This window comes from Balaenoptera ricei, chromosome 2 (assembly GCF_028023285.1).
Source record: "Balaenoptera ricei isolate mBalRic1 chromosome 2, mBalRic1.hap2, whole genome shotgun sequence".
Taxonomy (NCBI): domain Eukaryota; kingdom Metazoa; phylum Chordata; class Mammalia; order Artiodactyla; family Balaenopteridae; genus Balaenoptera; species Balaenoptera ricei.
The window spans coordinates 4983743-4999474 of record NC_082640.1 but is presented as its reverse complement, the minus strand read 5'-3'; the positions used below and the strand labels follow the sequence as shown (position 1 = coordinate 4999474).

At 41.1% G+C, this 15732-nt stretch overlaps 1 protein-coding gene across 2 annotated transcripts in view; it reads left to right on the top strand.

Moving 5' to 3' along the window:
- The window catches only part of STAM (signal transducing adaptor molecule), a 68298-nt gene extending 54801 nt beyond the window's left edge, over nucleotides 1–13497 (top strand). For both annotated transcript variants that reach the window (XM_059910003.1, XM_059909993.1), the window contains exon 14: nucleotides 12190–13497. In XM_059910003.1, coding sequence (XP_059765986.1) covers nucleotides 12190–12397 — 208 coding nt within the window. In that variant the 3' untranslated portion in view covers nucleotides 12398–13497. The remainder of the gene's footprint in view (nucleotides 1–12189) is intronic.
- The last annotated feature ends 2235 nt before the right edge of the window (nucleotides 13498–15732 follow it).

Below are 15732 nucleotides of genomic sequence, written 5' to 3'. Positions count from 1 at the left end.
CTAGGGCTTTCTCTAGTTGCGGCAAGCAGGGGCCACTCTTCATCGCGGCGTAGCACAGAGTTTTACACCTGGTAGGAACTCAGTAAATATTTGATAAGTAAATGTTTTGGGCTTTTTTTGTTGTTTATTTTTAAATTTTACTTATTTATTTACTTATGGCTGTGTTGGGTCTTCGTTTCTGTGCAAGGGCTTTCTCTAGTTGCGGCAAGCGGGGGCCACTCTTCATCGCGATGCACGGACCTCTCACCATCGCGGCCTCTCTTGTTGCGGAGCACAGGCTCCAGACGCGCAGGCTCAGTAGTTGTGGCTCACGGGCCTAGTCGCTCCGCGGCATGTGGGATCTTCCCAGACCAGGGCTCGAACCCGTGTCCCCTGCATTGACAGGCAGATTCTCAACCACTGCGCCACCAGGGAAGCCAGTAAATGTTTTGATGGGAATTTCAAGGGCTATGTTAGGCCAGTGAGATATATGTTTCAGTTCCTTGAAAAGACTTCACACAGGCTTTGAAGCAATTTTTTAAAAGATATATTGGGAACAGTTGTGTGTGTAAATGGGCATGTGTGTGTGTTTGAATGAGAAAACTGATGGCAAAACAAACGTCGGCTCACAAAATTGGAAGGAGTGAGAACTGGGGGTGGAAGTGTACTCGATAGAGGTGCACAGCATGTTTTACTCAAGCTTTCTAACTGCAAATCAAGGTCAAGGAGGAATTTTTTTTCCCCCCGTTTTTGGTAGGCAAGTTTTTTCGTGTCCCTCAGTTTGTATCTAGGAGGCAATTTCTTATTCTGTTACATAGAATTTTGGTTTTAGGGTGGTCACTTTTCCAGACTTCTGTCACCCTAGGGTGATATTACTGATGACTGGGGAAGATGGTACTGATACAGTTTTCTAGACCTACCTGAGTGATGGTGGCCACAATGATGCTAAGGTGACCAAAGCTAGGTACTTATTTGTCAATTATTTCATTTTACATCTGTTAAACAGATGTTTTCTGTGTCTGAGTTTGACGTTGTAGGTATAAGTGAGATCACACGGTATTTGTCCTTCTCTGTCACAGGGACAAGGTTTCCTTCTTTCTCACGGCTGAGTACTATTCATGTGTGTGTGTATCTCTATCTCTGCCTCACATCTTCTTTACCCATTTATCCCTTGACGGACCCTTAACTTTTCCCGTTTCTTGGCTATTGTGAGTAATGCTGCAGTGAACATAGGAATGCTGATATCTCTTTGAGATCCCGATTTCAGTTCCTTTGGATATATGCCCAGAAGCAGCATTGCTGGATCATATGGTAGCTCTATTGTTAATTTTTTGAGGAACCTCCATACCGTTTTCCATACTGACTGCACCAACACTGCATAGGTGTTCTCTTTTCTCTACATCTTTGCCAGCAGTCCTTACTTCTGGTGTTTTTGATCATAGCCAGTCCAACAGGTGTGAGGTGATACCCTGCGGTTTTGATTTTCCTTTTCTGGTGGATAGTGAGGTTGAGCGCCTTTTCATGTGCCTGTTGGCCATCTGTATGTCTTCTCTGGAAAAATGTTTATTCAGGTCCTCTGCCCATTTTTCAATCGGGTTGTTAGGTTTTGTTTTTTTTTAACATCTTTATTGGAGTATAATTGCTTTACATTGTTATGTTAGTTGCTGCTGTATAACAAAGTGAATCAGCTATACATATACATATATCCCCGTATCCCATCCCTCTTGTGTCTCCCTCCCACCTTCCCCATCCCACCCCTCTAGGTGGTCACAAAGCACTGAGCTGATATCCCTGTGCTATGCGGCTGCTTCCCACTAGCTATCTGTTTTACATTTGGTAGTGTATATATGTCCGTGCCACTCTCTCACTTCGTCCCAGCTTACCCTTCCCCCTCCCCATTGTCTCAAGTCCATTCTCTACGTCTGTGTCTTTATTCCTGTCCTGCCCCTAGGTTCTTCAGAACCTTTTTTTTTTTTTTTTTTTGGATTCCACACATATGTGTTAGCATACGGTACTTACGTTTTCCTCTTTCTGACTTACTTCACTCTGTATGACAGACTCTAGGTCCATCCACCTCACTACGAATAACTCAATTTCATCTCTTTTTATGGCTGAGCAATATTCCATTGTATATCTCTGCCACATCTTCTTTATTCATTCATTTGTCAATGGACACTTAGGTTGCTTCCATGTCCTGGCTATTGTAAATAGAGCTGCAGTGAACATTGTGGTACATGACTCTTTTTGAATGATGGTTTTCTCAGGGTATATGGCCGGTAGTGGGATTGCTGGGTCATATGGTAGTTCTATTTTTAGTTTTCTAAGGAACCTCCATACTGTTCTCCATAGTGGCTGTATCACTTTACATTCCCACCAACAGTGCAAGAGGGTTCCCTTTACTCTACACCCTCTCCAGCATTTATTGTTTGTAGACTTTTTGATGATGGCCATTCTGACCAGTGTGAGGTGATACCTCATTGCAGTTTTGATTTGCATTTCTCTAATGATTAGTGATGTTGAGCATCCTTTCATGTGTTTGCTGGCAATCTGTATATCTTCTTTGGAGAAATGTCCATTTAGGTCTTCTGCCCATTTTTGGATTGGATTGTTTGTTTTTTTGATACTGAGCTGCATGAGCTGTTTGTATATTTTAGAGATTAATTTTTTGTCAGTTGCTTCATTGGCAAATATTTTCTCCCATTCTGAGGGTTGTCTTTTTGTCTTGGTTATGGTTTCCTTTGCTGTGCAAAGGCTTTTAAGTTTCATTAGGTCCCATTTGTTTATTTTTGTTTTTATTTCCATTTCTCTAGGAGGTGGGTCAGAAAGGATCTTGCTGTGATTTATGTCATAGAGTGTCCTGCCTATGTTTTCCTCTAAGAGTCTTATAGTGTCTGGCCTTATATTTAGGTCTTTAATCCATTTTGAGTTTATTTTTCTGTATGGTGTTAGGGAGTGTTCTACTTTCATTCTTTTACATGTAGCTGTCCAGTTTTCCCAGCACTACTTATTGAAGAGGCTGTCTTTTCTCCACTTTATATGCTTGCCTCCTTTATCAAAAATAAGGTGACCATATGTGTGTGGGTTTATCTCTGGGCTTTGTATCCTGTTCCATTGATCTATATTTCTGTTTTTGTGCCACTACCATACTGTCTTGATTACTGTAGCTTTGCAGTATAGTTTGAAGTCAGGGAGCGTGATTCCTCCAGCTCCATTTTTCTTTCTCAAGATTGCTTTGGCTCTTCGGGGTCTTTTGTGTTTCCATACAAATTGTGAAATTTTTGTTCTAGTTCTGTGAAAAATGCCATTGGTAGTTTGATAGGGATTGCATTGAATCTGTAGATTGCTTTGGGTAGTATAGTCATTTTCACAATGTTGATTCTTCCAATCCAAGAACATGCTATATCTCTCCATCTGTTTGTATCATCTTTAATTTCTTTCATCAGTGTCTTATAGTTTTCTGAGTACAGATCTTTTGTCTCCGTAGGTAGGTTTATTCCTAGATATTTTATTCTTTTTGTTGCAATGGTAAATGGGAGTGTTTCCTTAATTTCCCTTTCAGATTTTTCATCATTAGTGTATAGCAATGCAAGAGATTTCTGTGCATTAATTTTGTATCCTGCTACTCTACCAAATTCATTGATTAGCTCTAGTAGTTTTCTGGTAGCATCTTTAGGATTCTCTATGTATACTATCATCTCATCTGCAAACAGTGACAGTTTTACTTCTTCTTTTCCAGTTTGGATTCCTTTTATTTCTTTTTCTTCTCTGATTGCTGTGTCTAAAACTTCCAAAACTATGTTGAATAATAGTGGTGAGAGTGGGCAACCTTGTCTTGTTCCTAATCTTAGTGGAAATGGTTTCAGTTTTTCACCACTGAGAACGATGTTGGCTGTGGGTTTGTCGTATATGCCTTTATTATGTTGAGGTACATTCCCTCTATGCCTACTTTCTGGAGAGTTTTTATCATAAATGGGTATTGAATTTTGTCGAAAGATTTTTCTGCATCTATTGAGATCATATGGTTTCTATCCTTCAGTTTGTTAATATGGTGTATCACATTGATTGATTTCCATATACTGAAGAATCCTTGCATTCCTGGGATAAACCCCACTTGATCATGGTGTATGATCCTTTTAATATGCTGCTGGATTCTGTTTGCTAGTATTTTGTTGAGGATTATCCATCTATGTTCATCAGTGATATTGGCCTATAGTTTTCTTTATTTTTGACATCTTTGTCTGGTTTTGGTATCAGGGTGATGGTGGCCTCGTAGAATGAGTTTGGGAGTGTTCCTCCCTCTGCTATGTTTAGGAAGAGTTTGAGAAGGATCAGTGTTAGCTGTTCTCTAAATGTTTCATAGAATTCGCCTGTGAAGCCATCTGGTCCTGGGCTTTAGTTTGTTGGAAGATTTTTAATCACAGTTTCAATTTCAGTGCTTGTGATTGGTCTGTTTATATTTTCTATTTCTTCCTGGTTCAGTCTCAGAAGGTTGTGCTTTTCTAAGAATTTGTCCATTTCTTCCAGGTTGTCCATTTTATTGGCATATAGTTGCTTGTAGTAAGCTCTCATAATCCTTTCTATTTACACAGTGTCAGTTGTTACTTCTCCATTTTGATTTCTAATTCTGTTGATTTGAGTCTTCTCCCTTTTTATCTTGGTGAGTCTGGCTAATGGCTTATCAATTTTGTTTATCTTCTCAAAAACCAGCTTTTTGTTTTATTGATCTTTGCTATCGTTTTCTTCATTTCTTTTACATTTATTTCTGATCTGATCTTTATGATTTCTTTCCTTCTGCTAACTTTGGGGTTCTTTTGTTCTTCTTTTCTAATTGCTTTAGGTGTAAGGTTAGGTTGTTTATTTGAGATGTTTCTTGTTTCTTGAGGTAGGATTGTATTGCTATAAATTTCCCTCTTAGAACTGCTTTTGCTGCATCCCATAGGTTTTGGGCCATCGTGTTTTCATTATCATTTGTTTCTAGCTATATTTTGATTTCCTCTTTGATTTCTTCAGTGTTTTCTTGGTTATTTAGTAGTGTATTGTTTAGCTTCCATGTGTTTGTATTTTTTACAGATTTTTTCCTGTAATTGATATCTAGTCTCATCGCATTGTGGTCGGAAACGATACTTGATACGATTTCGTTTTTCTTAAATTTACCAAGGCTTGATTTGTGACCCAAGATATGATCTATCCTGGAGAATTTTCCATGAGCATTTGAGAAGAAAGTGTATTCTGTTAGTTTTTGGATGGAATGTCCTATAAATATCAATTAAGTCCATCTTGTTTAATGTATCATTTAAAGCTTGTGTTTCCTTATTTATTTTCATTTTGTTTGATCTGTCCATTGGCGAAAGTGGGGTGTTAAAATCCCCTACTATTGTGTTACTGTCGATTTCCCCTTTTATGGCTGTTAGCATTTGCCTTATGTATTGAGGTGCTCCTATGTTGGGTGCATAAATAATTTACAATTGTTATATCTTCTTGGATTGATCCCTTGATCATTATGTAGTGTCCTTCTTTGTCTCTTGTAATAGTCTTTATTTTAAAGTCTATTTTGTCTGATAGGAGAATTGCTACTTCAGCCTTCTTTTGATTTCCATTTGCATGGAATATCTTTTTCCATCCCCTCACTTTCAGTTTGTATGTGTCCCTAGGTCTGAAGTGCGTCTCTTGTAAACAGCATATATATGGGTCTTCTTTTTGGATCCATTCAGCCAGTCTGTGTCTTTTGGTTGGAGTATTTAATGTGTTTACATTTAAGGTAATTATCGATATGTTATGTTCCTATTACCGTTTTCTTAATAGTTTTGGGTTTATTATTGTAGGTCTTTTCCTTCTCTCGTGTTTCCTGCCTAGAGAAGTTCCGTTAGCCTTTGTTCTAAAGCTGGTTTGGTGGTGCTGAATTCTCTTCTTTTGCTTGTCTGTAAAGGTTTTAATTCTCTGTCGAATCTGAATGAGATCCTTGCTTGGTAGAGTAATCTGGGTTGTAGCTTTTTCCCTTTCATCACTTTAAGTATGTCCTGCCACTCCCTTCTGGCTTGCAAAGCTTCTGCTGAAAGATCTGCTGTTCACCTTATGGAGATTCCCTTGTATGTTATTTGTTGCTTTTCCTGTGTTGCTTTTAATATTTTTCTTTGTGTTTAATTTTTGATAGTTTGATTAATATGTGTCTTGGCGTGCTTCTCCTTGGATTTATCCTGTATGGGACTCTCTGCACTTCCTGGACTTGATTGACTATTTCCTCTCCCATATTAGAGAAGTTTTCAACTGTAATCTCTTCAAATATTTTCTCCGTCCCCTTCTTTTTCTCTTCTTCCTCTGGGACCCCTATAACTTGAATGCTGGTGCATTTAATGTTGTCCCAGAGGTCTCTGAGAGTGTCCTCAATTCTTTTCATTCTTTTTTCTTTATTCTGCTCTGTGGTAGTTATTTCCACTATTTTATCTTCCAGGTCACTTATCGTTCTTCTGCCTCAGTTATTCTGCTATTGATTCCTTCCAGGGAATTTTTAATTTCATTTATTGTGTTGTTCATCATTGTTTGCTCTTTAGTTCTTATAGGTCCTTGTTGAACGTTTCTTGTATTTTCTCCATTCTATTTCCAAGATTTTGGATCATCTTTACTATCATTACTCTGAATTCTTTTTCAGGTAGACTGCCTATTTCCTCTTCATTTGTTTGGTCTGGTGGGTTTTTACCTTGCTCCTTCATCTGCTGCATGTTTCTCTCTCTTCCCATTTTGCTTAACTCACTGTGTTTGAGGTCTCCTTTTCACTGCCTGCAGGTTCATAGTTCCTGTTGTTTTTCGTGTCTGCCCCCAGTGGCTAAGGTTGGTTCAGTGGGTTGTGTAGGCTCCCTGGTGGAGGGGACCAGTGCCTGTGTTCTGGTGGATGAGGCTGGAGCTTGTTTTTCTGGTGGGCAGGTCCGAGTTTGGTGGTGTGTTTTGGGGTGTCTCTGACCATATTATGATTTTAGGCAGCCTCTCTGGTAATGGGTGGGGTTGTGTTCCTGTGTTGCTAGTTGCTTGGCATGGGGTGTCCAGCACTGTAGCTTGCTGTTCATTGAGTGGAGCTGGATCTTAACGTTGAGATGGAGATCTCTGGGAGAGCTCTCGCCAATTGATATTACGTGGGGCTGGGAGGTCTCTGGTGGACCAATATCCTGAACTCGGCTCTCCCATCTCCAAGGCCTAGGCCTGACACCCCGCCGAAGCACCACGACCCTGTCAGCCACATGACTCAGAAGAAAACGGAGAAAAAAAAAGAAATAAATAAAATAAAATAAAAGTTATTAAAATAAAAAATAAAAAAGCAATTAAAATAATAAGAGAGCAACCAAACCAATAAACAAATCCACCAATGATAACAAGCGCTAAAAACTAAACTAAGATAAACATATAAATCAGAAACTAGTCAGTCGCATACAGCAAACCCCAAGTCTCTACAGTTGCTCCCAGAGTCCATCGCCTCAATTTTGGGATGATTCGTTGTCTATTCAGGTATTCCACAGATGCAGGTACATCAAGTTGATTGTGGAGATGTAGTCTGCTGCTCCTGAGGCTGCTGGGAGGGATTTCCCTTTCTCTTCTTTGTTCGCACAGCTCCTGGGATTCAGCTTTGGATGTGGCCCCACCTCTGCGTGTAGGTCGCCTGAGGGCATCTGTTCCCTGCTCAGCCAGGACAGGGTTAAAGGAACGGCTGATTAGGGCCTTCCGGCGGGAAGGAGGGGTACAGAATGCGGAGCGAGCCTGCGGTGGCAGAGGCCGGCATGACGTTGCACCAGCCTGAGGCGCAGCGTGCGTTCTCCTGGGGAAGTTGTCCCTGGATCACGGGACCCTGGCACTGGCGGGCTGCACAGGCTCCCGGGAGGGGAGGTGTGGAGAGTGACCTGTGCTCGGACACAGGCTTCTTGGTGGCGGCAGCAGCAGCCTTAGCGTCTCCTGCCCGTCTCTGGGGTCCGCGGTGATAGCCACGGCTCGCGCCCGTCTCTGGAGCTCATTTAGGCGGTGCTCTGCATCCCCTCTCCTCGCGCACCCCGAAACAGTGGTCTCTTGCCTCTTCGGCAGTTCCAGACTTTTTCCCAGACTCCCTCCCTGCTAGCTGTGGCGCACTAGCCCCCTTCAGGCTGTGTTCACGCCGCCAACCCCAGTCCTCTCCCTGGAGTCAGACCTCCAAAGCCCGAGCCTCAGCTCCCAGCCCCCAGCTTCTCCGGCGGGTGAGCAGACAAGCCTCTCGGGCTGGTCAGTGCTGGTCAGCACCGATCCTCCGTGTGGGAATCTCTCCGCTTTGCCCTCTGCACCCCTGTTGCTGCGCTCTCCTCCGTGGCTCCAAAGCTTCCCCCCTGCCACTCCCGTCTCCGCCAGAGAAGGGGCTTCCTAGTGTGTGGAAACTTTTCCTCCTTCACAGCTCCCTCCCAGAGGTGCAGGTCCCATCCCTATCCTTTTGTCTCTGTTTTTTCTTTTTTCTTTTGCCCTACCCAGGTACGTGGGGAGTTGGTTGCCTTTTGGGAAGTCTGAGGTCTTCTACCAGCGTTCAGTTCAGTAGGTGTTCTGTAGGAGTTGTTCCACATGTAGGTGTATTTCTGATGTATTTGTGGGGAGGAAGGTGACTTCCACATCTTACTCCTCCGCCATCTTGAAGGTCCTCCTGAATTCTCCTGAATGGCTCCAACAAGGATGGTTCCCATGGTAGGTTCTTGTGGCAGAAAGAATTCAGAGACAGAGAGGGAGGTCAAGAAAGCAAAGTGATGATTTATTTAAGCGATGGATTGTTAGGTTTTTTGCCATTGAATTGTATGTGTTCTTTATGTATTTTGGATATTTACTCCTTATCAGATATTGTGATTTGCAAATATTTTCTCCCATTTCATAGGTTGCCTTTTGGTTTTGTTGATGGTTTTCTTTGCTGTAGTTTTTAGTTTGATGTAGTCCCACTTATTGATTTTTGCTTTTATTGCTTGTGTTTTTGCTGTATATTCAGGAAACCGCAGCCAAGACCAGTCTCAACAACCTTTTTACCCTGTGTTTTCTTCTAGGAGTTTTACAGTTTCAGGTCTTAAATTTAAGTTTTTATTCCATTTCAAGTTCATTTTTGTGTGTGGTGTAAGACAGGGGTCCTTTTTCATTCTTCTGTATGTGGTTATCCAGTTCTCCCAACACCGTTTGTTGAGGACACTATCCTTTCCCCATTGAGTATTCTTGGCTCCCTTGTCAGATATTAGTTGACCATTGATTTGGAGTTTCTGAGCCTCAAGGTTCTTAGGGGCTAATGGAGGCAAACACACACAAAGTATGTTGTTACAACACAAATTACAAAGAAAGGTATATGCAGGGTGCTTGAGGAGCCTCAGGGTTCAGGGAAGATTTCCAAGAAAAATATGCTCTTAAGACTGGAGGAAAAAGTAAGAATGATTGTCTGTCATGAACAAAGACGTGGTTCTCATGTTTTTGTTGACTTGACATGCTACGAAATGCATGGTACCCATGGAATGGGTGAAATGGGGAGCAGTGAAAACGCACGGTGCATGTTGGGCATTACCAATGGTGCAGTGTTACTAAAGGGTTAAAGTCTCTGCGGGGGAGAGGTGAGAGAGACGCTTGGACTTATTGACAAGGATAATGGATGGTCCTAGATACCATGTTAAGGAGCTTGGGTCTTGTCTGGGAAAGCCCGAAAAGAGCTTCAGATGGTGATAGTGTTGATGGATTCATAGGGACTAGATTAGGAGCTGGGAGGCTAGTATATTAGGCAAGAAATGATGAGTGTCTAACTGCAAGATAGGGATGAGAAAAGAGTTATTTAGAGATGAGCAAATGATTGCCTATGGGTAACACGGTGGGGAGATAGTGCAGAGCAGAGATATGAGAGAATTGCTGGGTTTTAACCCTTGAACAACTGGGTGGATGGTAGAACTTTTAAGTTGAGATGAGGAATATAGTACGAAGTGGGAATGATTACAGTAATAGCTAACATTTATGGGATAGTAAGCACTAGGTGTTGCGCTGTATGCTTTATGTGTGTTAACTCATTGATGGTAATAACCCCTGAAGTAGGTACACTATTATCCCCATTTTATAGATGAGGAAATTGAGGCAGGGAATGACGGCTAAGGTCCCATTTAGCTAAGATACAAAACTAGGCATTTTGGCACCAGAGCTTAGCACTTAGTCTCAATATGATATAATAGCATTATTGTGACCCTTATCGATGTGACCAATAGCACGAAACCTGAGTCCTTGTAATACTTTATATTTCACAGCACAACACTTGTGGAATGATAATGGGTGATGCCTTTAAGCATGACTTACGTGGTTACATTAGTTGGTGGAATGTAGCAGCAAATGACTATCTGTTATAATAGGGAATTGGTTTAATTTGTGCAAAGTACAAGAGTATTGAATTTACCAACATTGATTTATAAACAATCTAGGAATTGAAGAAAAGTTTAAAAATAGGCAGTATTTTGAAAATTTTAGGCAATTGCCCATTGTATAGCTTGTTTTACATTTTTCACAGAGAGGTGGGGGGGAAATCTGCTTGTTAAAGCTCCTAGTATTTCTCTTTATATATCCTGGTGTCTTACACATGGTAGAAACTCGACTGTCAGGTTGGGGATGGGAAGAGAGGAAGCCGAGACATGAATCAAGACAGCTCGAAGGACTGGCAGGTGGGCAGTTCCAGCAGGAGGCAAGGCAGGATGTAACCGTGGGTGTGGGTACAGACAGTGGGTAAATGTGTTAGTGGGAGTAGAGAGAAGGTCTCTGTTATTTGCTTCTCTGTTTTCAGGGAATAAGAGAAAGGAGGATATCAGGTCTTCATCTCCCCTAGTCTTCCAGCACTGCTCTTAGGGACCAGCCATTTCCATGTGGCCAGACCCAGTGGTCACTTCCTTTTTGAAATACTTTCTTCACTTGGCCGTGACCATGCTCTCTTAGTTTTCCTTCTGCCTTATTGCCACTCTTCAGCCTTCTTTGCCTAGTGCCTCTTTATCTCCCTGACTTCTAACTCTAGAGCTCAAAACACGGAGTGCCTTTTCCTCTGTCTGCAGTCGCTCCCTGGGGGATGTCATTCAGGTCCCTGACCCTGAACGCCGCCTGTGTGTGCTGATGACCCCCAAATTCAAGCTGCTAGCCCTCACCTCTGTGCTGGGCTCCAGACCCGCATAGCTGACCGCCTGCTCACTGTCATTTCTTGGGAATCTCCTAGGTACCTCACTTGACATGTCCAAAACTGTGCTTTGATTCTCCCTCCCCCCATCTGCCGTGGCCCTTATCTGTAGTCTTTTCCTTTTCAGTGGATGGCTGCTCTACCTGAGTAGAGTAGAACTTAGTTCTAAGATTTTACCTCAGACATGACGTAAACTTCCTTTGATGGAACTTCCTTCAAAATCGGACCCTTCCCTCCCCTTTCCTCCATGGCTCTCGCCAGCTGCCCGACGGCTCTCACAGGGACGATTACAGCAGCCCCCGGTCAGGTCACCTGGCTTCTGTCCTGGGCCCGGGTGAGCCTGTTAAAGCCAAGTCACGTCGCGTTGCTCTGGTGTCCGCAACCAACCAGTGTGTCTGCGTCCCACTCAAATGCACACCACAGTCCTCGCCAGAGTCCGCACGGCCACGTACCCCGAGGCTCCTCTGCCCTCTGGCTCTGCCGCCTGGCTCCGCGCCGCTCTCCGCTCTGCTCGCGCTGCCCCGGCCCTCAAGGCCTCCTCCAGTTCCTTGAACGTGCCTGGCCTTCTCTCTCCTCCAGGGCCTGCTTTTCTCCTGGCCTGAAAGCCTGTCTTCCTAGATCATCGGTATCACTCCCTCCCCCTCCTTCCAGGTCGCTGCTTCAGTGTAGCTGTGTCTGAGCAGCCTCAGGGACCACCCTGGATACCCAGGAACCCCTTGTCCCAGGGACTCGTGGGTCTCCTGCGGTGCTTTGTGTTTCTTTATACCACCTCCTGTCACTGCCTCTTGATGTGTTATACATTGTTTATCATCTGTTTTCTCCTTTTAGAATGTAAGCTCCACGATGGTAGGGACGTTTCCCCCTTCTTTCTGGATGACATCCGCGTGCCTCACATAACAGTGTTTGGCACATTATAGCTGTTTACTAAGTATTTATTATTGAATGCGTTGCATGAATGAGTAACTGTTTCGTGAACAGCTTCCCTGTTTGTCTCGAAGCGGCTGGGTGAGTCAGTGCTGATCTAACCGAGTGTTCCTTCCGCTCCGCAGCACGATGGGCACTCCCGTCCCAGGAGGCACGTATCCCAGCCAGCCTTCAGTGTACAGTCCCCCTCCTGCCGCCGCTGCCGCCCCCGACGTCGCCGTGTACCAGAACGCAGGCAGCAGCCTGTCCCAGGTGCCGAACTACACTTTAACGTCAGCGCTGCCCCAGCCGCCTCCGCCCCAGCAGCCGTACTCTCCGAAGGCCCTGCTGTAGGGCTGGGATTCCTCTTTGTGGCAAATACCTGCTAAACGCCGATGACAATGTTATGAGATTCTTTGATATCTTAAGATTTGTTTATCCTCAGCTTATAGGAATCGTATCTTGGTCAGCAAGTTCCAATATTCAAGAAGGGAGACCTCTCTTCAATTTGCACTGACTTTTTAGAGGCCCTCCCCTCCCCCTCCCCCAGAGGAATGAAACTACTTACAACATCTGATTCCTTTCGTAATATGAAAGAATCAGTGCAAGATTATTTGTCTCGTAAAATTACCTGGTCTGCAGAAAGTCAAACTGGCAAGCACCGTTGTAGCAGATGTGTGCATAGATCGCTGTGTAACTTCACTCGTGGCCACTTTGAATCACGGTGGTGATCATGTGAATATATTTAACACTGTTAACTTAATTGACATTGCTGTTTTATTTTAATCATGAGCAACTACCATGTTTCATAATGTTTTGTGTAAATTTAAGAGAATTACACTGTCCTTTTGAACTGCAAGAGAACAACGCTTTAGCATATGTACATGAAGGCATTATGTTGTCCATGTTTCAGTTTCCCATTAAACTGAACCTTCCTTGGAGTAATTGTGCGCTGAACACACGTATGTTATGTCATTGTGTGGCCTCTGCATTCTACTAGCTGTCATCACACCAGCGTACAGTAGCTAAATTTTTGGTGCATTTATAGGAAATGATGATGTTCCCTTTTAAACTTTTACATTTTGGCATGATATTTCAGAATACTGTGGGACCATGAGACAAAATTAAGTTGGACCACATTCTTTATATCTTACTTTTAAAGAAATAATGTTAATTTACTTTTTCCTAGTTGAAGATAGTAATTAGGTTTCTAAGCTGTATACTGTGTTTATTGGTGGCAGTGACACCAAAGATAGAGGCATTGGATAGAAGCTTTGAAACTGGAAAGAAAACATGAATTACACTACGTTTTCAAAGTCTCTTGTAATTATTTAGGCTATAACAAAATTTGATTCATCTGTCTTATTCCACTGCTAGTCTTTTAAATATGTCTTTAACACAGTGTATCCTTTAATTCTTCATTAAAATGGATGTAAGTGGATGTTTCAAAGTCATCTAGATTCCTGGCTTTGCTTAACAGTTTATTTATTCTTGTCTTTCAAACGGGATTTATGGGCTGCTCTCTCTCTTCTAAAGTTCTAAATGGAATTATTTTGGCTTCTTATTCAGGAGTAGTTTGAATGAATGCTTTTCTTTTAATCCATATGTAATATGTTTTCTACTGACATTTTAATCTCCTTAAATATTTATAATTTCCCTAGTCTTGTGCTATTATTTAACACTATTATTTAAACAACTGAAAAATTGAGTTGAGCGTCGTAGTAAATGAATTGATTTAGTAACAGGTGTCACACCATAAATGAAGATTTAATTTGTATTTTCTCAGACTATTATGATCAGGTACTTGCTTTCCTTTTGACAAATGATTCCATCTTTGGCAAGGTAGGTTCAAATTTAAATCCTCATCTTCAACTTAGGGTGTTTCACCCTAGTGTTGTGTTTTCCTGAGTTTAGAGTACGTTGCCCTCAAATAGTAGTTTTAAAATTTGAATTCAAAGTTTACATTAAAATTTTTTTAATACGTTGTTTTTTGATGAACGTTGTCAAAACATTGTACTCTTTCTCATTCCAAGTTGAATACTCTAGTTTAAGTGATACACTTCGTCTCAAGTCATATTGTATTTTTCTCTTTGTCTTTTGATGAATTCCTGTTTACCAATGGCAAATGTATCATTTTTCCCATTGTATTTTGATATGCTTCATGATGTAAAATCAATGATATATTCTCTAGTATGTGTTTTGCCCTGTAAAAGTCAAAGAATGGTGAAATGAAACAAGACTACCCTTATTACAATGCATATGCAAGTTTCTTTACCTTTATAAAGATTTAAATGATGAATACTTAAAACTGATACTATATTAGTTTGCAGTTTTCACTTATTAGGTATAAAAATAGCAGACGGAAAAAATTCCACTGGAAAGGAACCACTGGATTTTTCATCTTTCAGATGACATAGCAAGGACGGAAATAGGAAAGGACCAGTTAGGAGCACAGTGATTTTGTTCTGCAACCAGTGTATGTGTTGCACTTCCGTAAAATCTTTCTTTGAAAGATAGCTGTCCCTTTTTAAAGGGAATAGGATTATTTATAAAAAGAACTAACTATAATATGAATTTCTGTGAAGCAAATTTTACTTCACAGTTTATTTCCTTTATAAAGTTTGTGTATCCATAAGCCAGTGACATTTGAATGGAAAAATTCAGCCCAGTTATATACTATCTAGCTTGAGTAGCCAACAAACCCCACAGTCAGTTGGATGGACAATATATCAGTGCCCTAAACCTACCTAGTAGGAATAATATGTAGTATGTCCTTACCATGATTTTGCAGTCTTTTCTAACTCCCTGGTCCTGCTCCACTGTTACCTGTCTCTCCTACTCGGTGATGAACCTTTTCCTGTGCCCAGAGATTCCCTTCTTTATATTAAAAACTTCTGGACCTTGTTTCTATACCTCTTAATTTTTGTAATTAGAATGCTTAATAGACCCCTAACATTCTTTTCTGATAGATACAATTTTCATATATGACATATGTATAATTCAGCATGAAACTATCTTCAGTCCCAAGCTTCAAGTTTATACAAGATAAATTAGTGTCCTATATGGTAAACCATGCAACTGCAAAAGCTATATAATTATTTTCTAAAATGAGGTCCATTGGTATAATTGGTCAAATTTTCATTTCTTTAATACATTAAAATTACTGTTTTCTTTTTCTCATCTTACCGATTGTATTAACAATTATATAGCATCCTGTTATATAACTCTTTAAATATTTAATAACAAAATTATAGTTTAAATTCTTCACTCATATCATTTTCTAATTTTTAAAAATTTTTTTCATTGTCGATGAATCCTTGCAGCCTTTAGAATAAATATATAAAAGAAACTTACCTAAATATTTTCTCAAAGACCTTATGTTCAGTTATCTTTTATTTTAGAATCATGGTTCGATTAAGTGTTCTAGTCAAATATCTAGATTATTTTCTATGCTGTTTATAATTACATGCCCCCCTGGTTTTTAAGCAAAGCTGCCTTGAGTTTTATATATTCTTTTTTAGTGTGATCTTCCTTTGAAATTATAATACTTAGTAATTTTTTTCCCTGAAGTTTTTCTAGCTTCAGCAATATTTTTTCCTTATAATATTCTAGAGCATTTTAAATCTCAGTGTTTAAGATATTAGATTTCCTTATTGAACAAAACCTAACATTTTATTGGTGATAACTTG